This window comes from Petaurus breviceps, unplaced genomic scaffold (genome assembly GCF_028583685.1).
Source record: "Petaurus breviceps papuanus isolate PSGF00001 unplaced genomic scaffold, PetGlider_PUasm1.0 90977, whole genome shotgun sequence".
In the NCBI taxonomy this organism is placed as follows: Eukaryota; Metazoa; Chordata; class Mammalia; order Diprotodontia; family Petauridae; genus Petaurus; species Petaurus breviceps.
This window is the reverse complement of record NW_027187391.1, coordinates 45,862,042-45,890,023: the sequence shown is the minus strand read 5'-3', so window position 1 is coordinate 45,890,023 and position 27,982 is coordinate 45,862,042. Positions and strand designations below refer to the sequence as shown.

The 27,982-nt window shown below is 37.3% G+C and overlaps 1 protein-coding gene across 1 annotated transcript in view; it reads right to left on the bottom strand.

Moving 5' to 3' along the window:
• The window catches only part of PDSS2 (decaprenyl diphosphate synthase subunit 2), a 302,945-nt gene that overhangs the window by 100,664 nt on the left and 174,299 nt on the right, over positions 1-27,982 (bottom strand). The window contains 2 exon segments of the mRNA XM_069077111.1: positions 6,899-6,924; positions 15,375-15,573. Coding sequence (XP_068933212.1) covers positions 6,899-6,924; positions 15,375-15,573 — 225 coding nt within the window.

Genomic DNA, 27,982 nt, shown 5'->3' with positions numbered 1-27,982 from the left:
AGAGAGAGAGAGAGAGAGAGAGAGAGAGAGAGAGAGAGAGAGAGAGAAAGGGAGAGAGAGAGAGAGAGAGAGAGAGAGAGAGAGAGAGAGAGAGAGAGAGAGAGAGAGAGAGAGAGAGAGTGTGTGACAGACAGACAAACAGAATGTGTGTGTGGGGGGGGGCGAGGTGGAACTGGGAAGGGGTAGTGGGAGAGAGAGCAAGGAGACCAATAAAAAAAAATCTGGGTTGGTAAAGTTATTGTACTTAAAGGTCAGTTATAATAATTACTGAATTTTCTCTTGCAGTCCTGTAAGTCACTGAATAATTGCACCAAGAAGAAATAATTAAAAGGTATGTATCTTTCATTCAAAAGGATTAGTATGAGCCAACAGACTATCCAAGAGCTGGTTTAGCGTCTCAAATGCTACCAGTCTTCATAGAATCATTGTTGTTGGAAGGGTCACCTAGTCTTCACTAAGATCTCTACTATGGAAGCAGACTCTACTGCTTTCTGGGGTGGCCCATTTCACTTTTAAAGATCTTTAAAGGGTTTAAACTGGCATTTCTGGAACTTTTAGACACTGTTCTTATTTCTGTCCCTCAGACTAAGTAGAATAAATCTAATCTGTTTTCCACATGACGTCTTTCAAATACTTGAAGACAGCTGTCATGACAGTAATAACTGCTATTTACATAGTGCTTTCAAGTTTGTAAATCTCTTTACAAACACCATATCATTTGATCCTAACAACCCCCTGAAATAGTTATGGACAACTATTATTATCCCTGTTTCTGAGATAAGGAAACTGAAACTTAAAAAGATTGAGTAATGTAGTCACACAGCTAGTGTTAAGAGGTGAGATTTGAACTCAGGTCTTACTAAATTTAAATCTAGAATTCTACCTACTGTGCTATACTAGATAATGTGTATCTTACTTCTAAACATTAAAATTTCTTCATGTGGCATAATCTCCAAGTTCCACAGCATTCTGGTGCTTCTCTCTTCATCTCTAGTTTCTCAGTACCACTCCTAAAATGTGTTGCTCAGAACTGAACAAAATATTCCAAGACAGGAGGGCTAATTAGCTTTTGTGCTCTATACATCCTTCAATGGAGCTTATGATCACATTTGCTGTTTTGGTTGGTATGTGACAGTGCTAATTCACATTGAACTCCACATCTTTTTAAATGGACTGCTTTTTAGCCATATCTCCACCATACTGTACTTCTGAAGTTTATTTTTTGAGCTCAATTATAAGATTTTACATTTATCTTAATTAAATTTAATCTTCATAGGTTTATCTCACTGTTCTAATTGGTCAAGATATTTTTTGGATCCTGTGTCATCTAATATGTTAGCTATCCTCTTAGCTTATGTTACATATTAAACTGAAAAGCATGTAAAAATTAACTTTAAAATTATGAGAAGAAGATTTTAATGGACTGCAAGCTCTACATGACTTTACTTTTTATCTCATTAAATTTCATCTTATTAGATCTGACATAATTTTAACTGTTTAAATCTTTTAGGATAGTAAGCCACCAGTGAATCTGATAAGCAATACACTTACACTTTCATCCTTCTCACAGGTAAAAATGTTTACTGGCCTGGGGCCAGTTTACTTGGTTTACATGGCCCTTAGGCCAAAGATCTCCTGGGGACACTCCACTAAAGACATCTTCTTTCCAAGATTACCACTCTTTTGAATTCAGTTTCCAGCAAGTTCTAAATCCATCTAACTGATATCATATCCCAAGATTTAAAGTAAGTTGCCTTCAGGAGAAAATTTGGGTTTTTTACAAAGTTGAGGTTGGTCTCTTGGTCAACATTCTTTGAATATGTTTCACACTTTTCCAATCACTCAACAACTATGAAATATCTAAGCATGGCAGACATTGTAAGGGATAGAAAGTACAAAGAGTAAAATAATTCCTACTCTCAGTGAATTTAATTCTAATAGGGGAGACAACAAATACAAATAACAGCACATATAATAGGTTAATACATATATAAATATATATATACACACACACACACACACACACACAAAGAGTAGTTAAATACATGGTAGTTTGGGAGGGAGAGCACTAGCAGTTGGGGATATCAAGAAAGGCTTCATGTAGAAAGATGATGCTTGGGTTGTGTCTTATGGGAAGACAAGGACTCTATAAGGTAGACGTAAAGAAACAGTATATTTCAGACATGGGGGATGCCAATGCAAAAGTGATAAAATGGTAGATGGAGTGTCATGAGTTGGGAAATGAGAGAAAGTCACATTTTCTGAATCACAGAGGTAGGATGAAGGGGGAATAATTTACAATGAAGCTGGAAAGGTATGCTGAGGCCAGGTGAAAGGCTTTAAAAACTAACCAGAGGAGTTTATAGTTTAGTCGAGGGGGAAGCCAGTGGAATAGGGTGGGTGAGAGAGTCGCATAGTCAGATCTATGTTTAGGGAAAATTACTTTGGGAATGAAGTGACAGACACTTGAATCAGAGAGGACAGTTAGGAGGTTGTTGCAATTATCTAGGTGAAAGGTGAGGAAGGCTTGAACTAAAGTGATAGCTGTGAGTGGAGTGAAGGGGTCAGATGATGTTTGCTGTTTGTTCTTTGTTCTCAAAGAGGACCAATGATGTCAGGAGAGTGATGTCTTGGCTGGCAAGTGAATTGGATTTAAGTGAGGCAGAACTGTGCCAGTCATCAGCTTAACTCTCTCCTCCGGTCACTGGAGTCCAGGTGCAAGACATAGGTCAGGACAATGCAATGGGAGACATTGGCCTTTTTAAGTAAGCTCTTTCCCAGGTCTCAGTGTGTCTCAGGCAACACCCTTTCAGTAAGTAAAGGATAGATAAGAAAGGAAGCAAAAGAAAGTCTAGTTTGCTTTTCCAAAAGAATGAATCAGGGAGGGGGAAGACCCTCAAGAGTTTCTGGACAGAACAGAAACACTGCTAGTTACACTCAAGCCATCAAAACTCAAACAATGACCAAGTAAGGCTTAGGCTGGGCCTTATTATTGACCAATCAGTGAGAGTCAGAGCAATATGGGTTTAAAGGTATAGTCAAGAAGCTCCATTTGAATTCCAATGGGCTTTATCCCAGTCTAGTTTTGTAGAGCAACATTTCAAGAAATTATAAACAAAAACTACATGAGACAAAAGTGTTAACTATCCCAGTTTTGGGGGGGGGGGATGATAGAATAAATATGTAGGGAAGAAAAAAAAATCTAGCCCCCAATCCCCAAAATATCTAGATTTAAGAAATGTTGTGAAGGTAGAAAAGGCAAGGTGTGCTAACTGATGTGTGTTTAAGGAGAGTGGAGAGTCCATGATAATGCTGAGATTATGAACAATGGGTAGGTGGTGGTGGTGCCTTCCATTTAAATTGGGAAAATTGGAAGAGGGGAGTTTTTAGGGGAAAAGATAATTAGTTCAGTTTTGGACTGAAGTATAAGATATCCCTGGGGTATCCAGTTTGAAATGTCCAATAGTCAACTGAGTGATGAAGAAATGAAATTTTGAGAGAATGGAGCTGTTTATGTAGATTTGGGAGTCATCTACATAGAGATAATTAAATCCATGGAAGCTGAGGAGGTTAACAAGAAAGAACATTGAGGGAGAAGACAAGAATGTCTAGGACATAACCTTGGGGTACATGCACAGTAAAGAGGTATGATGTAGATGATGATCCACAGAAAACTATAGTGCCCTGGAAGAGATCTGTAAACACTCAAGAGTTTTATCTGGCCACGCATACAGCATCTACGACTAGATGTTCCCTACATCTGGAATGTCTTGTGTCCCCCCCTACCTCCATACTCTTCTTATACTGACATCTAAGACATTTTTTTTTCCATGTTTCAAATGCTTTATTAACTTCTGATTTACATCATTCATTTCGACCAGATTTTGAGTTACAAATTTTCTCCTTTTTTTTTTTTTAACAAATTTTTGTTTACAAATTTTCACCCCAAAATAGCAGTCCCATAGGATATCCCCTCCTCCAATCTGCTCTCTCCCATATTTTCTCCCATATCCCTTTCGACTTTTCCAGTAGGGCATAGTGGATCTCTATGCCCCAGTGCCTGTATATCTTATTTCCCAATTACATGTAAAATAGTATTAATAATAGTATATATATATATATGTATGTGTATATATATATGTATACATATATATGTATGTGTGTGTGTGTGTGTGTATATATATATATATATATATATATATAAATAAACATTTGATTTTAAAACTTTGAATTCCAGATTCATTCCCTTCCTCCCTTGTCACCCACCCTTACTGGGAAGATAAGCAGTTCAGTATAGGTTGTACATACAGGTTGTACAGTATAGGTGTAGCTAATGCAAAACAATAACATAGTAGATATATTGTAAAAGACTGACTATATTTCCCTCCCTCCTATCCCACCTCCCACTTGTTCTATTCTCTACTTTGATCCCATCCCTTTTCAAAAGTGGGTGCTACCAACTTCCCTCCCCACCGGCCAACCCTCCCTTCCATCATCCCCCCTCTCATCCCCTTCCCTTCTACTCTCCTGGAGGGTGAGATACCCTATTTAGTGTGTATTTCATTCCCTCCTCAAGCCAAATTCAATGAGAATAAGCTTGACCCATTCCCTTTTGCCTTCCTGTTCTTCCCCTCCATTGTAACCATTTTCCCTTGCCTCTTCTGTATGAGATAGTTTACCCCATTCTGTCTCTCCCCATCTCCTCTCATTATATTCCTCTCTCATCTCTTAATTTCACCTTTTAAGTATCATCCCTTCCTATTAAATTGGTCCTGTGCCCTCTATCTATGTATACCTGTAAACATATATACACACATTCTCATATATATTCATATGCCCATATACACACTTTCTCATATGTATTCATATGCCCATATACCCTCATAAATATATATATATTTCTATTCCCTTCAACTACTGAGAAAAGTTTCATAAGTTACAATTATTGTTTTTCCATGTAGGAATGTTAATAGTGCAACTTTGGTAAGTTGCTTATGATTTCTTTTCCCTGTTTACTTTCTCATGCTTCTTGTATCTGAATGTCAAATTTTCTATTCAACTCTGGTTCTTTCAGCAAGAATGCTTAAAAGTCCTCTATTCCACTGAATGACCATATTTTTCCCTGAAACATGATACTCAGTTTTGCTGGGTAGGTGATTCTTGGTTTTAATCCGAGCTCCTTTGCCCTCCAGAATATCATAATCCAAGCCCTTCAATCCCTCAGTGTAGAAGCTGCCAGATCCTGGGTTATCCTGATTGTGTTTCCACAATATTCAAATTATTTCTTCCTGGCTGCTTGTAATAGTCTCTCCTTGATCTGGGAATTTCAGAAATTGGCTATAATATTCCTAGGAGTTTTCTTTTTGGGATCTTTTTAAGGAGGTGATTGGTGGATTCTTTCAACCTCTATTTTGCCCTCTGGTTCTAAAACATCAGGGCAGTTTTCTTTGAGAACTTCCTGGAGGATAATTTCTAGGTTCTTACTTTGATCATGGCTTCCAGGTAGTCCAATAATTTTTAAATTATCTCTCCTGGACCTATTTTCCAGCTCAGTGGTTTTTCCCATGAGATACTTCATATTGCCTTTTATTCTTTCATTTGTTTGGATCTGTTTAACTGCATCTTGATTTCTCATAAAGTCATTAGCTTCCATTTGCTCCTATCTAATTCTGAAGCAATGATTCTCCTCAGTGAGTTTTTGAGATTCTTTTTCCATCTGGCAAATTTGGCTTTTTAAGGCATTCTTCTTATTGCCTTTTTGAGCCTCTTTTTCCATTTGAGTCAGTCTGTTTTTTAAGGTGTTATTTTCCTCAGTCAGGCTGTTGACTCTCATTTCATAATTTTCTTGCATCGTTCTCATTTCTCTTCCCAATTTTTCCTCCACTTATCTTATCTGCTTCTTAAGGTCCTCTATGGCCTGAAACCAGCTCGTATTTTCCTTTGAAGCTTTTGGTGCAGGAGTTCTGACTTCACTGTCTTCCTCCTGTTCCATGCTTTGCTCCTTTTTGTCCCCAAAATAGGAGTGTAATGTTGGAATCTTCTGTCTGCTTTGTTTCCTTTGCCTGGTCATGTTGCCCCTCAGTCACTTGACCCCTGGGCTTTTTGCCATAGTAGGACTCTGCCACCAGACAGGGGAGCTTCTGTCCCAAATGCTGGCGTTTTCTAAGCTGCTGGAGGTATTAGATGGGTGCCCTCTCTGAGGTCTCCACACGCTCCGGCAAGCTCGACACACACCCTAGAACCTCCCTAGATTGCAATCCAGATCCAAAAAGGTTAAAGCAAGAGCGATTACCCCTAAGCCGGTCGCTTGGTACCCCTACAGTCTGCAGGCCAGGAGCTGAAGCTGCCACATGGCGGTGGCTGGCTGTGCAGGGTATCTAAGCGGCTTCTCATCCCCGGGGCAAAAGCCAAGGCATGCCCATTTACTGGGTCCCAAATCCAGACTGCACTGACCTCTCACTTTGTCCTTCGCATCTGTGTATTGATAATTCTGGAAACTGCCACAGCTGCTGCCATTGTGGAGTCCCTCCTGCTGGAGGCGGGTCAGATCCGCCCTGGGGCTAAAATTTCTGGCTCATGGGGGCCTGAGCTCAGTTGGCACTGAGCTGGCTGATTCCTGCTGGCCTGCCGGGTTGTCCTCAGTGGGAGGTTAGCTTCTCTGTGTCACTTTGTGGGTTCTGCAGCTCCAAAGTTTGTTTAGAGTCCCCTTTTAACACTGATTGGGGAAGGTGGAAGCCGGAGCCGCTGGGAGGTCCTGCTTCTACTCTTCCCCCCTTAGCCATTTTTTTTTAAAGCAATTGGGGTTAAGTAACTTGCCCAAGGTTACACTGCCTGTTATTTTGTGTGGGTGTTAAGCATCTGAGGCCAGAACCGATCTCGGGTCCTCCCAACTCTGGACCTGGCGCTCTTTACTCATTGCACCACCTAGCCACCCCCATCTTAGCCATTTTTAAAGGCTCTATTCAATATCATATCACACATGAAACCTTCCCTCATGTTTTTCTTCCCAGCAGTTAGAGGTGATTTCTCCCTTCCCTCATGTAACATTGCATTTTATGGAACTTCTCAGAATGTCTTTATTTTTATATCTTTACCAAAGTGCACTGAATATAGTAGGTACTAAGTGAACACGTGTTGACTAACTGGGGACACAACTTACCTACTAACCACTTCAACTTCAGAGACGGGTAATAAATAAAGTTCACATAACAACTTTGAAAAGTACTGGATTTTTTTTTCTCTGAATCAATCAATCAGCAAAAGCAAGGCACTATGCTGAAAGCTGGTAATAAGAGATTTATACAAAAATTGAAAGCATCAGAAATATAGGTCAGGGTAGAAAGGAGGTTCTTAAAACAAGCCCAGTGTGTTTCATTGGTTTCATGTCTTTTTGTAAAAATGTTTATATGCTAAATGTTTTTGTGAAGATAAAGAGTAAATGTAATATCTTCCTTGTGATCACATTCAAAGTCATCCTACCTTTTGAAAACACATATATCCTTCTTATGAAAAACTACATTACAGTAGGTTATCGTGTAAAAAGAACATGGATCTTAAGTTGTACTAGGTTTCTTAAAGATGCTAAAGAGCTACTAATACAATAATTTCTGTAAATAAAATTACATCTTACAGCCCTGACATTACAAAAAACACCCTGTCACATAAAAGTATATATTTTATTTCAATATAGCTCTTTTTTTAGATTATTGTACTTGTAACATCAACTCAAAACTATAATTTAATATCATAGACAAGATAAACAGCAAATCAGCAATAGAGGATTCTTTAATAAAATGTATGTTAGATTTGGTGTAAAAGGAGTAGATTTACATGCATAAATTGGGAATGTTTATACAAACAAAAGTCTTTCTTGTAAACAACATATTTATGCCTTTAGGAAAACAAAGTTAACATAAGGAAATACATCAGCTATGTAAGGAGTACATCTGTTGCCACTGGTTATTTATAAATGTAAATCACTAATGCTTAATAAAACAGTACTCAGGTGTGACCTCATGGTAGTGTTCTGGGCTGTCAGAGACAAAAACCCTGGTTCAATCACAATACAAAATTTCATGTCCCCAATTTAATATAGGAAATTAGGCTCCTCCACAAAAGGAGACATTCATATCCATAAAAGTAGTATGGTAGGATCCAGATCTTTACATATATTGGCCTATATCACTAGTTAATAAATACTGACTAAATGATTTTTTTTTTTAAAAAGGTATGTCAAATAGTTGGGGCAGCTAGGTGGTACAATGGAGAGAGTGTCAGGCCTGTAGTCAGAAAGACTCCATCTTCCCAAGTTCAAATCTGGCCTCAGACACTTAATATTTGTGACCCTGTGTGTAAGTCACATTTGCTAGTCACTTCACCCTGTGTGCCTCAGTTTCCTCATCTGTAAAATGAGCTGGAGAAGGAATAAGCAAACTGTTCCAGTATCTTTGTCAAGAAAACCTCAAATGGGATCATGAAGAATCAGACCCTATAGAAAAACAACTGAACAACAATATGTCAAACTAGTTTAAGGAGTCAAACTTGCATTATGGCCTCATCTTAAAATACAAATCTAGTCTACAAATAAACAGAGTCTGAAGAGAACCTGCAATAGTGAATGGGTTTTAGAAAATCGCTGCCCTTTCCATTTTGTAATATTTTCCCCAATTATTTAGTATGTCTCTTTGATAGGCTGATGTTCAAGTACTAAGATTTTAGGCTGCCATAGCCTAGTCATTACAATAGACAGTGATGCTTTACATGAATACAACACAGCAGCTAACCTCAATGGGGTCAGGTAATTTATGGCTTCAGAACTGATATTCTGAGATATCTTTATCTGAAGGTCCTCAAAGAACTAAAATAAAAAATTACCCTCAACTCCATCATAATTGAAAACATATGAATGAACCTCAGCATTAATACTTTTAAATCAATTGTGAGCTTTTTCCTCATGAATCATAAATCTCATTTATGCTCATGTCACTACTGAAACAGTATACAGCTGTAGCAAGAAGAAAATTACCAGAGGATTAATATAACAATTTCTATACTTAGTGTTATTTAAAAAATCTAAGTGTTACCTAAGGCAATTACCTTGCAGACCTCTAATATCTTCAGGGAAAGGCCTAAGGGAAAATAATTGACTTTGCTAATTTTACCCATGGCAATTATAAAATAGCTCTGCATTTCATTATGACTGCGGAATCCTTCATCTAATTGTCTGCCCCAAGAGAAGTAGAGAGATAAATAAACCATACAGAATCTCAGAATGAGTCTAGTAGCACAATAAAATCAGTTTGCTAGAATGGATTTAAGTTTTTAAAAAATCACGCTTATTTACTGTAAATAAAACAATTTGGGGTTGTGTTTGTTCTCCTGTCCTGTGATTTTACTGATGTATGGAGCTCCCAGGACACAAAGTTTCTCTTATCTATGACAATAGGGAGCTCTTCTAGAATTTATACACTAAGAGTGTTACCTGGGGGCACTGTGAGAAGATAAGTGACTAGCCCAGAGTTCAAACTGGATTTGAATTCAGTTCCTCTAGACTTCAAGGTTGGCTCTCAATCTGCTATGTCATGCTGCCTCTAATGTACTAAGTCAAATCTATAATCTAGAAAGAAAAACAACTTACATTATGCTATAATTATATTACAAATAAAGAGATATTATCCTTTACCTATTATCCAATTACTGAAGTTTATTCAAGACCATGCATTCATTCATTTATCAAGCAACTACTATGTGAAAGGCTCTTTGTTAGATACCATTTTAGCACTATAAAAGTAAACAAAAATTCTCTATATTTACATTCTTAATACCTGATAACTTACTTTATAAAAAAGGAAGTCCAATATAATTGACTAAAAATTAAAGATAATATAATGTAGAACAGATGTTTAGATAAGATTCAGTATTATCAAAATAAAACATTACATCAAAATCACCTATGAAGTCCTTTAAAAAATCCCTAGAAAAGGGTTGTATCCCAAAGAGATCACAGAAGTAGGAAATGGACCTGTATGTACAAAAATATTTATAGCAGCTCTTTTTGTGGTGGCAAAGAATTAGAAAGGGGATGCCCATCAATTGGGGAATGGCTGAACAAGTTGTGGTATATTGTGATAGTAATGGAATATAAAGATTCCCCTGTATTGGCTTGGTTTCAAATTGATTGTGTAAAAACCCAGAGCTTGTTAATCCCACCTGTGGGATGGACTTGTTGATGTGAAAAGAAAGTCCTGAACTGGGAGGAGCTGGTGACATAGATTTGGAGAGACAAGAGAGAGGCAGAAGAACTTTTTGGAAGCAGCACCTCGTGGAGGCAGAGAGAGACTGATAGAATTGCTGGGGGCCACTTTGAATTGCCCTGGACTTTTGAGACCTTCCCCCTGAGCTGCCAAGGACTGAGGAGACATGGCTGTTTTGCTGGTACTTTGTCTGTCTGTTTTGATGTTGTTTTGCCAGATTTGTCCACTGGTGAAAGACAGTCCTTTTGTTGAAGAAATGCTGGAACCTGGCTGTTGGCTAAGAGCTCCTGAGACTGTCCTGCAGACAGAGAGTGAATACTGTCCACTGGTGAAGGGCAGTGCTGTTGTTGCAGGGGTCTGGAGACTGTCCTGCAGACAGAGTGAATACTGTCCACTGGTGAAGGACAGTGCTGTTGTTGCAGGGGTCTGGGAACCTTTCTGTTGGTTCAGAAGCCCTGAAGAAGGATTTTCTTGTTGTATGTTTACAGAAATCCTGGGAGAGGGTTTTGCTAATGTTTTCAGGGGTTCTAGGACTGTTCTACAGACAGAGGATGAATTAATGAAGGGACTGGCAATGTATCTTGTGGCCTTGCTAAGCCTTGTCTCCCCAGGAACTAAGATTGCTGAGAACTTGCCTGTGTCAAGATGAAGAAAAGACCTCCATTTGGGTATTAAGTGCTGTGATTAAACTTGATGTAACTCTGGGGTAGATTCAATTGTGATCCAGGGGTGGGGAACTTTTGACCTTTTTGTGTTCTATGGTTGAACAAATGAATGTACTTTACTTATGTTTGGAAACTAATCTCCATTTGAGAAGAGGGGTTTTGTGGTGGACTAAATGAAGGCACAGCCTAGGGGTGGAGTAGTATTTAGAACAGAGACTTTGTAATTGATTGAATGAATGGAAGGTCCTGGGGTGGGGTAGTACTTGGAGATTATTTAATCACACTTAGTAAATGCTGTATTTTGAATGATGTCATGTTTTGACCTTCTCTGTTCTTAATTTGCCACTGAATAAAATGGAGAGCACCTATGCTGGTATTTTGAACCTTGGGAAGTTGCCTTTCCTTGGCATTACATTACATATATGAATGTAATGGAATACTATTGTGCTATAAGAAATGAGGAGCAGATGGACTTCATAATAACCTGGAGAGACTTATATAAACTGATGTTGAGTGAAAAAAGCAGAACCAGGAGAAATTTGTACATAATTACAGACACAACGTACATGTGACGACTAACTTTGATAGACTGGGCTCCTCTCAGCAATGTAAGGCTATAAAACAACTCCAAAAGACTCATGATAGAAAGAGATATCCACATCCAGAGAAACAACTACAGAGTCTGAATGCAGACTGAAGCAAACTACTTACTCTCTCTTTTTTTTTGTTTTGTTTCTTCTTTCTCATTGTTCACTCCATTGGTTATAATCCTTCTTTATAACCTGTCTAATGTTTAATGTGAAGGTATCTGTAGATCCTATATTTTTATATATATGGCATGCTGCCATTGGGTGGGGGGGAAGGAGAAGAGAGAGGGGGAAAAAATCTGAAACTCAAGGGAATGTGGAACTGAATGTTGTAAACTGAAAGTAAATAAATTTAAAAAAAATTTTTTTAAATCCCTAAAAATAGTAAATAAACATATGGAAACAATAGCTTTCATAGAGTAATAATAGAAAAGTAGATCAGTGTAACAGTCTAGATAAGGAAGAATGAGCAACAAACTAAACTCAATCACGTATTCAATAAACCCAGATAATAAATGACTTAAAGAAGATAACCATATTTGACAAGATCTAGTTGGAAAACAGGAAGGCAGTTTGGAAGAAATTAGTGTTAGACTAATATCTTACACCATATAGTACAACAAATTCAAAATGTATATGTGACGGATATCCATTAAAAAAAATCAGAGTACCCAATCAGGCAATTTTCATATCTATATTTGGATGAGAATTCTTAACCAAGCTAGGAACAGTGATGATCCCAAAGGATATTTTTTTATTGTGTGAAGTAGAAAAGCATTTACACATACAAAATCATGACAATGATAATACCGTGTTTCCCCGATAATAAGACACTGTCATTAATTTTTTGGACAGAAAAACACCAGAGGGCTTATTTTCAGGGGAGGGCTTATTTTAATGAACATTGACAGCAATTTTAATAAACAGGTAAATGTGAACAAAAAAATGTACCTTTATTCAATAAGCAAATCACTGGGGAAGAACAGGATGACGCGCTCACTGCTGCAGCTGATTGGATGCAGCTTGGAGCGGTGCGTTTCACTGGGGGGGGGGGGGACGGTGCATACAGAGGGTACCGTAATGTAGCGTGTAGCACAGGGGATCACCTTCACTACAGTAGCAATCTCAATAGGGCTTATTTTCGGGGGAGGGCTTATTTTAGAGGAATCTTACACAGTAAGGGGAGGGCTTATTTTTGGGATAGGTCTTATTATCAGGGAAACACGGTAATAAAGGAAGCAGTCAAATGGGAAATAAAAAAATCTTTTTATTAACTATATTTCTGCTAAATGTTGATATCCAAGACATATATGTAACTAGTACAATTACATTACCTAGTAGGTAAATTGTCAAAGATTACCAACAGTTCTCTAAAGAAAAATCAAAAACTATTTGAAGCAACTCTGAGTTTTCACTTCACAACCAGCAAACTGGCAGGTGACAAAAAGATATGAAGAATGTATTAGTTAAGGCACACTAGAACCCTGTTATGAATTGGTTCAACTATTCTGAAAAGCAATTTGAAATATTACTGTGCTGGAAGAGATGAATATGAAACAGACAGAGAAGTATGTGTTGATTTTTATTAGCTGATGCAAAGCAAAGTAAGCAGAAGCAGGAAGACAATGATTAATGGGTAAATGGAAATTTAATGAGTCAAAACTGAAGGCTGTGTGTTTATAATGACCAAGCTTGGCATTTAAGAAGAGATATTTTCTCCCCCTTCTTTGAAGAAATATGTGTATATAGGGGAGGGGTGAGACTACAGATATGCAACATTGAATATAATGTCTAATTTGGTTGATGAGTTGGTTAGTTTTACTGAACTCCTCTTCCTTCTCTTTCTTTTTTATTCTTTGTTAGAAAGACTGCATCTCTGGGTAAGGTAGAGGAAGGAATATATTGGGAAATGAAGGTGATATAAAATATGGTATCAATAATTTAAAAATGTATAAACCTCTTAAGATGTGGTATTGGGGGACTCCCCCTCCCCTGGTTTTCTAAGTTTTGTTTTGTTTTTTGCTGGCCAGGTACCTGAGAGTTTAATAAATTATTCTATTTTTGAGACATAACTTCGATTTGTATGAAAACTATTCTATTGGGAACTATAAGTCCTCGAATGAAACGAACCTTTTCAGCACATGGAAGACAGTCTTCAAATACATTTCTCTCGATGCTAAGCACACTAGTATCAACCTATGATCCTTTCACTTTCAAAGACGATCCACATCATTTAGAAGTCATCTACTGTGGTTAAAACAGTGATACATCAAAAGCTGAGATTTACAGAGGCTCAACCAGAGAACACGCCAACAGAGTACTACAGGTATTTTAAACAAAATGAGTCAATGAAGCTTCTTTTGAAACTGACCTTGTAGAGATTTCAATGACCCCTTAAAGAACAAAGGTAGAAACTCTAAAAATCAAATATCCATGTTTAGGATAAGGAAAAGAGAGAATTGCCGAGAATAAAAGCTATGAGACATAATTGTCAAATTAAGTGAAAACATGCCATGATTTGAAAAGGAAAAAAAATCTCCCCACAGAAACACTGATGAAATGAAATCTAGGAGTGCAAAACTCATGCAGGGAGCAGGCAGGTGAGAGGTTTACTGATAGGAAAAGAAATAGCTGATCATTGATTTCAAGAAGCTTCTAGCTGAGCTGCTGATTTGAAATGTTAAAGACTATTACTTTTTTTTTTTTTAATCAAGAAGTGACGTTGAAAACCAGTGCCTAATGGAGCAGATGGTGGAGGTCTTGGACTCTGGGAACATTTACAGCAATGATTTTGAATGTAAAATACCGAGTGAATTTCAGAGGCTTCTTGGTTTGATTTTTATGGAAATAAAGCATTTAACTCTCATAAATTCAAACAGTTCACACAAAATAGGAGGGAAGAGTATATATGAATTACATAAAGTGCTAACTGAATGAATAGAATACATCAGATATTATCTCACAAAGGTTTAAATTGATTTAAAACAAGCCATTAATTTCCACTTCTTATAATGCAATATTATATATTATTTGATATAAGCAACAATTAATACCTTAAATTTATGCAGCTCTTTCATTAAGAAAAGATAAAAATAAATCAAATTGGTGACTAGGTAAGTAAAAGAAGAAACTGCTAAAAGCAGTAAGCTAAATCTTCCTTTATTTTGGGGGGAATGAGGTCTCATGTAAACACATATTCTATCAGTTATTGTGAAAATAGTGTAGAACATTTCCCACTCCCCGAAACTCTGGCACATATCCACAGCACTAAGTATGCACAGCCCAAAGAACACAAGGATCCCTGTGAACTCTAAACAAAAAGTTTATGCAGTAGTAGAAAGGAAGAACTGTCTTAAGAGCAAGAATAGGAACTGGAAACATGGAGCTCCCATGTGAACTCCAGTGCAAATGGAAATACAGAAGGTAAAGCACAAGAAATTTCACTATACTGAAAGTCTAGGAAGTGGCAACATGGAGGGGGCATTCAATGGAGGGAATTAATCATCACTGAGGTTGAGGTATGTGGGGGGACACTTCTTTTTACGGTTCCCTTTTTTATATAAATGTGAGTCGAATGTCAAAGGCATCATATATTTTCTCTTCCCATAATCAATAACTTGATCACTTCTGAAACTGCAGTAGTCTCTTCATCAATTGTGATTTTTGATTAATAGCCTGGAGCACCATCGAAAACTAACATTTAGTCAGCATTTACTTACTAAGCCTCAGGCTTTAGTCGATGTGCACATATCCAGGCAACTGCCATTTTTACAGGTTACTCAATGATTACACAATAGTTACATATATGTAGAATGAAAATGACCCACATATGGATATATGTGTCTGTGTTCTTTTTCTTTCTTCTTTACCTTAGTGTTCTGCAACTGGGCTAGTCCAGTACAGGCATTTGCCAGAAGGAAGTCTCCACTCAGGATGGCTATTTTATTTCCGAACTGCATGTCTTTTAGTGGACCATCAGAAGAATTCAATTCACTTAAATTTACTATCCCACGATGCACAAGGAAGGCGGTGTGGATAAGTTCTGTGATCTCTGCCAGACTTCTTTGGCTACAACATAAAAGTAAGACTTGTTTTAGAAGTTTGGGATAGAAAAAACAGAGTATAATTCTACCAAGAAAATCAGACTGAAGTTAACAATAAAAGATGCTTTTGATTATTCGTTTTCCATGTAGCTTTTAAGCAAAAGTCTCCAACCAACAGATCGTGATCTACTAATAGAGTCTAAAGCCCTGCTGGATGGTCCTTTAAGCTGGCAGCCCCTGTCCCCATCCTCCCCCTATCTCATGCCTCCATGGTTTACTAGAACTCGCAAAGGGGAGAGTACAAAGATAACAAGACCTGCTCAAGCATTTTGTTACTAGCCCATCATCCACAGATATTCTCAAGGCTTCAAATTCATTTGTTCACTAAATAGATGATTATTATCATCATCATCATCATTCTTATACTATATAAATAATAGTCACACACAGATACTGCATATTAGTTTTCATATGCTTTTGCCCCAATTTTTTTTTCTAGACATAAGTGGAACAAACATTAGTATTCCCATTTTACAGAAAGAGAAACTTAGGTTCTGAGTAATTAATGACTTGTCTAAAGTCACTAAGAGGTGACAAAGAATAGATTCAAACTGAGGTCTCCTGATTACAAGTCCAGTATTCTTTTAATTACATTTTCTATGGAGCCCTTTTTATGTGCAAGGCAGTATGTTAAACATTTTGTTACAGAGATAAGTAAAATACAATTTTTATTCTCAAGTTTACAATCTCACAGGGGAAATAAGACATAAAACACGAACAACTCTAATGGAAAAAAGCCATGGGCTAAGTGCCACAAGAGTGGCATGAACTGTTACCAGGCTTTAAGGAGAGACACCTTACTTCCATTTAAGGTGGTCCACAAAGGCATTATAGAAGGTAGCCTTTGACCTGGGCTTTGAAGGATGGTGGGTATTCTGAAATGTGGAGACAGGGAGGAAGAGCATTCTAAGTAGAATGTACAATGAAGAAAGGTACCAAGGTAGAAAAGCTCAAGGCATAATCAGAATGACAAGTGGTACAGTATGACTAGGCACAGGTCACTTTCTTATAGAGGATGACTAGAGGATTATTGAGGGCCTCGCATGATAGGTTAGAGAATTTGGATTTAGGCAAGGTGAAGTCATTAGAGGGCTTTCAGAAGGAGAACGATTCGATTATAATATTGTTTGCTTAAGAAGAATATTCTAGTAGGATTTAAGAATGATAAATTAGAAGGAAAGAGACCGGGAAGACACTGTAATAGTATAGTCCTAACAATAGCCTGAACTACTGTGGTGGTTTTAGGAATTTCAAGTAAAGAAGAGAAAGAAGAGGTAGTTCTTCCTTGTAAAAAATTGAAAGAAGATTATGGTAATATACCTATGGAAAGAAGATTATGGTAACATGCCCATAGAAAGAATATAGTAATACTTAAACATAATTAAAAAATGATATATTTTTAAAAACTCTACTTTTAGGGGTGGCTAGGTGGTGCAGTGAATAGAGCACCAGCCCTGGAGTCAGGAAGACCTGAGTTCAAATCTGGTCTCAGACACTTAACACTTACTATCCGTGTGACCTTGGGCAAGTCACTTAACCCCAATTGCTCTACCCTCCCCCCTCCAAAAAACCCAGCAAAAAAAAAAAACTTTGCTTTTACAAGGAAAAGTTGTATTTAAGATTCATTTACTCTCAAAATATTTAAGATGGAATATAAGTGTGACTCATCCCTAAAATACATGAGAGGGGAAGAAAGGGTTGAATTATATATAGTCTCCTAAAGGTCTTTTCCATGAGACTTTTGATTGAACAAATCCTTATTGAGGTCTACTATGGGAAACACATTTTTCAATCTTCCCCAGTAGATGGTAGGACATTGAGCCTGACTTTTTAAAAAGAAGATAATGAAATCCTGAACTAAGGCTGCTGTTAAATTAGGGAAAGGGAAAAGGCTTTGTGTAGACTAATGTCTGAGTAAACAACAAGTGAGGATAGTGAATAGGAGCTCTTCTATGAATTTAATTCATCAAGTATTTATTGAGCATCCAACTTTCTGTTAGAACTAGAGAGACATGGGGAAAAATAAACAGTACCTGAACTCAAGGGGCTTACATTCTAGTTGTCAGGGTAAAGTGGGATTATCAGGGCATTAGAGCATACTGAAACTAATTGGAAATAACTATCAAACAGCTTAATTTTCTTCTGCCCATCATCCACAGTTGTCAAAATAATCTTTTGAAAGCATAGATAGGTATGACTATGTAACTCTTTTCTGTAAAAGCCCTCAGTGGCATTATATTATAAATTTCTCAGTTTGATATTTAAAGATCACAATGGGACTCTAACTTATCCTCCTACCTTATTATGTTTCCTCTTCAAATACTATATTTTAACCAAAGTGGCCAACAAGCTGCTTCCTGAACTGGACACCCCAGCCCCTACCTGTACAAATGATTTCTTCCTGCCTGTGTAATATATTTTCTCAGCTAGACAGTGGAAAAAATATTTGATTTGGATTCAGAAAGCAGAAATAGAAACAATTTTGTAGAGTATACCACATACCACCTAGAAAGAAACAGGAAATAGAAGAGGAGTTTGGGAAACATCACAAGCCTGGTACAGAGGCAAGTTAAAGTAGTGATGGAGGTTTTCAATTATCCAGACATCTGCAGGGGCTCTCTCTCTGTCAAAAGAAGAACAGTTAATAACTTCTTGTCTTGCCTAAGTGATAACTTAATTCTTCAAAAGGTAGAGGAAGGGACAAAGGAAAATTCTATTCTGAATCTGATTCTCACTAATAGGGAGAAACTGGGTGCTGGGGTGGCAGTGATGGGAACCCTGGGGGGATGTGATTATGCCATCTAAGAGAGAGGAGAGGAAATCTGGGTACAGTCTGACATGCCTTAGTTTTCAGGCAAGCAAACTTCTAAGAGTTCGGTGAAGGGCAAACAGTATGCTAGGGACTAATGATTCAAGAGAAACTGGCCTAAGTGGGATGAGCTGTTCAAGAATAAAATTCTGCAGACATACAGGGAAAAGAAGTCTGGTGAGGAGGAGAAATGGGATCTATATGAAAAGACTAATGTGGATTCACAGGGAACTTACCAATCAACTTGAATTTTTAAAAGAAATATGCAGAAAATGGAAGCAAGCCCAGGTAAGAAAAGATGAATATGAATGTAGCATGGTCCTATAAATTAAATTTCAAGGAAACTATAAGCCAGTAAGTTTGTTTTCAATTTCTGACAAAGTTCTTAAACTGATCATTAAAGAGATGACTGATGAACACATAGAAAAGGAAACAATGATTACAAAGAACCAGCACTGATTCACCAAAAACAAGTCACTCCAGTCTAACCTCATTTCCTTTTCTGACAGAATTACCAACTTGTAGATGAAGGAAATAAATGCTGTAGATACAGTTTACCAAGATTTTGGCAAAGCTTAGATAAAACTATCCTATATTGTTCTTATAGAACTTTTTTTTTTTGCTTTTTGGAGGGAGGAAGGCAGGGCAATTGGGGTTGTGACTTGCCCAAGGTCACATGGCTAGTAAGTGTTAAATGTCTGAATCCAGATTTGAACTCAGGTCCTCCTGACTCCAGGGCCAGTGCTTTATTCACTGTGCCACCCTCTTCTAGAACTTCTTACTGAAGATAGAGAGATATCTGTTGGCTATAATACAACCAGAAGGATTTAGTACTAGTTGGATGGCAGAACCCAAATAATTCAATATCAGAATTGTAGGAGGTCTTTAGTGCAGTACCTCAGGATGAGTTGCTGGGTCTATTTTTACTTATAACTCAAATAGATGGTATGCACATCAAACTTACAGATGACACAGAATTTGGGTAGGCAGATAACACACTGCATGGCCGAGTCAGGATCCAAAAGGATTTTAATGGACTAGGTTACTGGGCTGAACCTAACAAGATGAAATTTAATAAGAATAAACATAAAGTCTTACACTTGGGTACAAAACACCAACTTCATAGGTATAAGATCAGGGAGAAATGGATAGACAGCAGCTGTTCTGAAAAAGGTCCAAGGTTTTTAGCAGATGACGCTCAATATGAGTCATCTGTGTGATGTGGTAGATTAAAAAAAAAAAAAGCTAATGTGATCTTGCATTGTATTAAGAAAGCCATAACTTTTAGGACTAGAGAGCTGACCATCCAAGCTACCATGCCTCTTGTGAGACCTCATCTGAAGTATTGTATTTGGTTCCAGGTACTAAAATTTAGGAAGGAAATAGGGTTGACAGCATACAGATGAGGGCAACAAGGATGTCAAAAGGCATTACATCCAAGATATAGCAGAATGGGTTAAAGGAACTGAACATGGTTATTAGCTTGGAGAAAAAAAGGCTCAGGAGGAACATGATACAGTAGCTGTCTTCAAGTAGCTGAAGACCATCATGTGGTTGAGTGCTTAGACCTGTTCTGCTTGGTTCCACAAGGAAGAACCAGGAACAAGGAGAAGTTTCAAACAGGCCAACAGGCTTGATGTCAGGACAAAACCTCTTAACAATGAGAGTGGCTCAAAACTGGAATGGGCAGACTCAAGAGGTGGTGGCTTCTCCATCCTCCGAGGTCTTCAAGCAGACTTCTACTTAACAAGTGTGTCAGAGTAGGCATTCTTTAGTGTATGGGTTAGGACTAGATGGCCACTGCAGTTCCTCCAACTCTCAAATTTCTAGTAATTCTCTTTCTTACCTCCTCCACTATGAGTCCTAGGGGAATCAAGAAAGAAGAGGGTTGGGGGTGTGGGCTAAGAAAGGAGAAGAAGGAGAATCTCAGCTACCACTAATAGTTCTATATGTTCCCTTGCCTGGGAATCACTTTTTGTTGTCGCATTAAATGTTAGGTGTGCCATGATTCCTCAAGGCAAAAAATACTATGAGCAAAAAGGGCCTGAGAACCATTGATAAACTTTATTCACACCTCTAGTCTAGCATTCTCTGTTGAGAATAGAGAATTTTATTTCATCTTCAGTTTTCTGGCACCAAGATCTGACATCGTGTATATTCTGAATTCTTATGTGTCTTACTGCCGTTTTCATTTAAAAATTATTGTAGTAGTTGTGTACATGGTTCTCCTGGGTCCTAGCAACTACTTTTCAACAGGGGAAGACACATGGTAAATGGTCATCCTTGAATCTACACTGACATGCCATTATTGTGTCCAGTTCTGAACTTTAAGCTGACACGATCGCATCAGGATATATCTCTCTTTCATTAGCCTATCTCTATATATCTGTCACTTGGAGCATTATATCATCTTTGTTGATGCATTAGGCTTTCTTTATCATACTAGTTTTTTACTTTGCCATTTTCATATTCATAGGGATTTCTTATTCTGTATAACTCATTTTTGGTAATAGAATACAAATGAATATTATTTTGGTAAAGTAATTAGAATAAGATATCAGCATATTTAACAATAAAAAACTTGAATTTAATAATTTCCCCCCAAATTTTCCATAGGTTGAACTTAGGGACCTCAAATCACTTCCACTAATTAATAATACAGTGTTTGGCAATTTCACATAATGTGTTTGATCTCTCTGTTTTCTATGAGTTCTTCCAACACTTTTCTATATTCATCTTCTTTTCTTTTTCTTTTGCTTTTTGGAGGGCAATTGGGGTTGTGACTTTCCCAAGGCTAGTTTTTCTGTGTTAAGTGTCTGAGGTCGGATTTGAATTCAGGTCTTCCTGACTTCAGTGGTGGTGTTCTATTCACTGTGCCACCCAGCCACCCCTACTTTTCTATATTTATCATAGGCCTTCAAGTATATAATAAAAATCATACTACACATAAATAGTAAATATTTCTATAGTTAAACCCTGATTATTGAAATTGTAAAATTTGTAAAATTTGATAACAGAACTGATTGACTCAACTCACGCTTAATTTTAAAATTTAAGAAGCTGGTAATTTCACCATCATCAGGTAGCTTAAGATAGCAGGATACTATGGATTTCTATTTGGAAACTATTTAGAAACTCTATTTGGAAAAATTTTAATGAAACTTATTAGGGCTATGGGGGAGTGCAAGGAAAGAAAGATAATGTAACCTCACAAAGGACTGATAATAATAGTTAGCATTTGTATACTACAAAATGCTTTATACACATCATCCCTTTCAATTCTCTGAAAAGTAGGTCCTACAGGTGCTATCACCCCCATTTTATAGATAAGAAAACTGAGGATCAGAAAGGTCATATGATTTACCTATGGTCCCACAACTATTAAGCAATATCAGATATAAAATTTGAACCCGGGTTTCTCTTGATTCCAAAGTCAGCAACTACACTAGCCCACACCAAAAAAGAAGGTATTTCTTTGAATATTCAATTTGAGAAGGATCATGAAAACTTATCAGTATTCTTTTCATAATGTATTATAGTGTAAAACATTTACTTAAAAATACAGACAATTAACTTCCATAAAATAACTTATAGAACATATGACAAACCTATGACATTTAATATGGCAGTTCTTAAAAAAAACTGATAAGGTATCACTGTGAAAGAGATAATTTTATAGCAATGTATCTTTTGAAGGAATGCGTACAAATTCCTAGCAAAGACTAGGAATAGCAATATATCCCAATTCAAAGCCTTACATAATCGATACATAACAGATATATATTGAATTGAAATCTAGTAAAAACTCAAATCTAGCCTTTTTCTGAAGTTTTCCCTTACTACCACCACCCTCACTCATCTCTCATCAGAACATTTAAAGTATTCTGACCCCCACAAAGAGATCCTCAGAATTACTAAGAGATAGGTTGTAGAGTATCTGACTTAAGAAATAAGTATTCATAATAAATGTGGAGAGAGAGAGCGAGAGAGAGAGAGAGCGAGAGAGAGAGAGAGAGAGAGAGAGAGAGAGAGAGAGAGAGAGAGAGTTTTAGCAAGTAGAAGGGAGAAAAGGTTGTTAGAATGTGACCTCTATAAGCATCTCTGCTGTTGCTTTCTCCCTCTCTTTCTACTCCCTCCCTACTTCCCATTAAAAATCCATTTCACTAAGGCTATCAATTAGAGATGGATTTGATTAAAATAACCTATACTAAGGTGTGAATGACTAATAAGCTTTATCTCGGCTATTTGTATTCCTAAAGAAAAACAGATTGACACAAATTAATCTGTAATTGGTAGAATATATATATATATATGTTTAGTCTTCTGGTACTTTTTTTTTTTACTACTTCAGTGAGTGTCAGATCTGGTATCAGAAGAGGAGGGAAATAGTAATAAACTAATAAAGCTTGAATAGAATCCTCAGAGAAGAGATAAACATGTCATAAATAACCATAATGTGGTTTTGTAAACTCATATTTAAAACAAAATTTAAGTACAGGTTCTAAATTAAATGGTGGGTTGGGTGGCAAGGTAGAAATGGACAAATAAAAGAAGGATAAATTTGCTTTTTTTTTTTAAAGGATTCTAAATGCCACTTTAGTTCAAACCAAAGCATTCCCTATTAAAACATAAGAGAAATGTATTTAACATAAATTAAAAATATTTTAATTAAATATTTAGTTACAGTAAGTCATGTCAGTTAAGAAGACCTTTCTTTATAGCATCAATATTGTATTCAAATATATCAAAATTTTATTTTCATAAGTATACCATAGGAATGAGGTCTCAGGAGATTATAGTCAATTTAAGCCCCCCATAAAAAGAGCATAAAACCATAAAAAGCTTCCTTAATTTTGCAATTTATTCATGTTGACATCTTGTCTCCATTAAAATTACACTTTCAAATTTAGGTGTAAAATGACGGCAGCTTCCCAAATCATTCTTCTCATTCATTCCATTCTTGTATTGTACTATGTGAATCTAACCAAAATGCAGAAAAATCTCATCCACTGAAAACAGAAATGGTAAATCTGTAGTTGGGAGAAATGTTCATTTCGAAGCAGTGCCCAGGTCACAATGTTCCAAAGCAAAAATAATTGATCATAAAACCAAACCAACAAACATATAATGTAACCTCATTTCCAGCACTAACAATACTTACTAGGCAATCAATGAACAGCTGTGGTCTCTGAACCTCTTTTGGTGATAGTTCACACTGAAAACTCACAAGATATCTTCAGGTTTATGGGCTAGATTTCTATTTCAAGGAGTATGCCTTAAACCCAAATCATATTGGCTCTCACTGACTGGCCAACCCCAGTCCAAGCCTCACTTGGTCTTTGTTTGGGTTCAGAGGTCTGAGAATGAGTGTGTAAACAGCAATTGTTTCTGTTCAGGTTAGAAACCCTGAGGGTCATTCCCTCCTAGATTGATTTTTTTTTTTTTGACTAGGTAAAAGAGGCCATTCTTGGCCTCATTTCTTTCCTAGCCTTAATTACTGAATGGGTGTTGCCTCAGACAAACTGAAATCTGGGAAAGACCTTAGCTTAAAAATGTCAAGGTCTCCCCTGCATCTGGGGATATCTCCAGTCATCCTGATCTATAGCTTATCATGGCTCCATAGGGATAAGGTTGGTGACTTTGCACAGCCCTGCCTCACTTAAATCCAATTCACTTGCAGGTCATGCCATCACCTTCCTGATATCATGGACCTCTTCAAGAATGAAGGACAAACCGCAACACCTACCCTCCAAGGTTGAAGTACATAAAAAAGAGCAAGAAGATGAAAAAAATAACAGGAAATTTTTTGAGAAATGAAGCACATCAGCTGGTCTCATTTCAAAGAGATTAAACACCCAGGATTAAGTTAGAATCTTGCTATGTTGTGCAAATACACAGGTTAGATATAGCTAAGGACAAAAATCTTTTCGGTAGATCTGCAGAAAAAGTCTTTCACACACACATGCACCACACACACAGACACAGACACACATTGTAATGTCACAGTTTATAGCTGCTGGCACTTTTACCTATAGATGATAAATTCAGAAACAAAATTAAGTTCTCTATGCTTATTTCTAAAGAGGGTTCAGCATTGATCCATTCTGTAAATGAATCTCCTACTGATACCCTTGCACTGATCTGCAAATAGGTTAGAAACCTTGTGAGGAGCACTGATGCCTCAAAAAGCAGACAATGGGGGAAGGGGGCCAAAGGGTCACTGCTTTTTACTATAAAAACCAGATGACTAAAAAAGATTCTTGCATTATTCTATCCTTTCTTGCATGGAAAAAAGGCAGAGGACTACTTTAAATGTCACTACCATGAAAGGTACCTAGTGTATTTAAAATAAAACAATCAGACAAATACTGTTTGGAATGGCTTTTTAACAAAAGTTTGACCCCTCCAATATAAACAACTACTCTGCAGGACAATCAGTTGCTTATGGGGAGGGGGGTGCTTGTGATGAGGGGAAGGAAGGATGGTTAATCAACAAGAGATGTGCCTGTATATGGAGAACAAGGTTTGAGAGTGGAGATTTTTCTACTAGAGAAAGACAGCTCACCTAGGCAGCCATATCCATGTCACTAAGATTACTTTTGTGTCTTGTAGTCTCAAAAAAGGGTTAAAAATACTTGAGTCTACAGAAAAAGACTAACAAGACATCTAGATGCTCTGGCTGTCATTGTCAGGGCAGCCCTTGGAGGGAATGCCCATATCAATTCAGTTTATCAGATGGACAGCTGATCAACATTAAACAGACTTGCTCTGGGCAGATTGAGCTGAGTCACCTGACATGAATACCAATGAGCGCCCTCTGCTCTCTACAACTGAGCTTTGCCATTTTTTACTGCTGCAGATCCCAGGACATATGGGAATCCCTAGTGATGAGCACATAAAGCTGCCGCTAACTCAAGTGACGGCTCATTTCCCCCAGCTGAAGGCAGACATTAATATCCTGAGGAGATCAGACCCGCCTCTCTGACCCTCATCTACTGAGGCAAAACGACTGTCCTATTTCTTCATTTAATAAGCTTTTAATGAAGGAAACCAAAAATCTCCCTTTTGACTTCAGCCTAGCTCTCCATGAAAAGGTTACACAAATACATCAGATCGAGTGTCATACTTCTCCAAAATGTATGTCCCTCCCCTCCCCCATCATATATGAGATTCTGTCATCCAACATCCCATAGTGCTCATTCTTTCAGGGCTGCCTCGGTAGGCTCAGCTCTTTGCTCCAGTAATTACAGGATGTCTCCATGGTACAGCAGGTGGAGTATTAAAGAACTGATTACAAAGAACACAGTGGTCTTGCCATTTTCATTACAAGCCCTTTCTTTGGGGGTTCATAATTCAGCTATGAAAACTGCTTCATGCACAAACTTCCTGGGAGATACAACAGTCCAGTTGACAGTAAGATATGAAATCACAGAACTGTTCTTATCTAAATCTGAATGTGAGATCTGGAAATCTTTGCAAGTTTGATTCAGGATAGTTTTTTTTGGGGGGGGGGCAGCATGTGGAGGCAAAAAGAAGAAACAGGAAGCAGGGCAGATTTTTTAAAAAATTGATCATGATAGGAGTCTGTCTGGGAAGAAGGGGGATCTGGATGGTTGCAGATGTTTTGTGTGGGCCTGGCTACCTAGTGCCAGGGCTCTGCATCACCTCATGAGAGCAGCTGAGGTTGGGTTTTTCTCTTGTTTCTCAAACAGATGGGGGCTAAGAGTGATGTGGAGGCTGCATGCTAAATAGAGCAGAGGCCCCACTGAAGGAGGGAGATGTCACTCCACAGTGACCTCTCTGACTGAATCACAGTAAGCACTGATGGACTCAAATGGGAAGCCTGGCAGGCTTCATTTGCAGCTACCAGGGATGAGGCAAGGTGAAAAACTAAAGGGCAGAGAACTTTTCCCTAGAAGAGAAAGGTGCCAGGGCTCAGAATAAAATGTAAAACATCACATTAAATTAAACTGGATCCAATCAAATCAGATAACTGAAGAGCCACAAGAATAATTCTATAAAGCAAATAAAATATTTAAATCGACTTTTCACACAATATATTCCCTTCGAATGTTGACACAATAGACCATAACAGCTATGCACATTTCATTATTAAAGAATTATTTTCTTAGAAATAAAAGGAGAAAAAATAAAGTCTCAAATCCAATTATCATGCTGAATTAAAGTTCCAAGCCAAAATGAGAGAAGAAAAGTTGGGCTATTCAGTTGTAAGGGGAAGAAAAAGAATTCAAAATAGAACTGCATTATGCTCCAGAGAGGTGACAGGTTATTACAATCACTTGCTATACAATAGCAAATTAAAAGAGGCTTCTACCGAGAGGGGATGGTAGGAGAGGGTGAGAGTAGAGGCAAAGTATATTTTAAAAAGCATTTTCACAATTGTCAAAATATTGGCCAGCTATTCCTTCAACCCAAGAAGTAGTGAATCGCCAAACCAGATTTTAATTAGAGTAAACAATATCAAGAAACCTTAGCACTGCTACTGAAAAGTCAGTAAGAACCAAGTGAAATTCGAAAAGACATTTCAGGACAGTTTTTTGAAGTTCCAAATTCAATTCAAAGGAAAATTCAGCTACAAGCACTATCACCAAATAACATTTCAATATAAAAAGCCACAGGGAGTTTTTCCAGATAGCACAGGTGTCTGACAATTTGCATCCTGCAGAGATTAAGGATACTAAAAGTCTCAAAGTTGCATAGACATCCAGCAACTTGGCTGTCACATGTATCCCCTTAAAGTGATACTGGTCATTCACAATAATGAGACAGAATGGGCCAATTATTGCTGTTCTTGGTCAAAGGATAAACGCTGCAGCAATAGATGTCATTCAGAGTCTTGATCACAGTTAAATGTAATATATAAAATGTTATCTAAGAAACGAAGCTAACTAAACAAGCAGCAGAACTTCAGAAGAAAGATGGAGGAACAAATTATTACTTTAAAGCAGATGGACCATTACCTAAAGGTTTTCTGTAGCATATATAAATTAGTCAATAAATCAATCAGCTACAAAGATAGCTACTTTAATAAATTAGTGATAAGTCAAGAGGAGTTATTTTTCCATGAATTATGATTCTAATTTTTATTCATATTCATCACAAAAGCACAATGATGAAATTAACTAAAAGTACAGGAATGTAATGTCAGTAAAATTTATTGTAGGACAAAATGCTCTCCAAAACATGCAATATATTCTGATACAGAATACATAAAAGTTGCATATATGGAAGGAAGTAATGTGACATTTCTAACAACAATTGTGTAAGAAGTGTGACATTAGTATTGTTTGTCCTTTTCAATAGTGTTTATATACTTATTCTAATAATACTATTACTGCTCAGAATCTTTTTGAAACTCTTCTTTGGGAACTGCCTTAAGCACCTGCAGCATATTTCTTTTTAATATCCTCAATAGTAGCAAATCTTTTTATTTTTTTTAAAGAGGTGTCAGGTGTTACTACTCTGGATTTAATACTAACCAATAAGAAAGAACTGGTTCGTGTAACTGAAGGAAGTCAGTGATATCAAAGCAAGGGAAGATTTT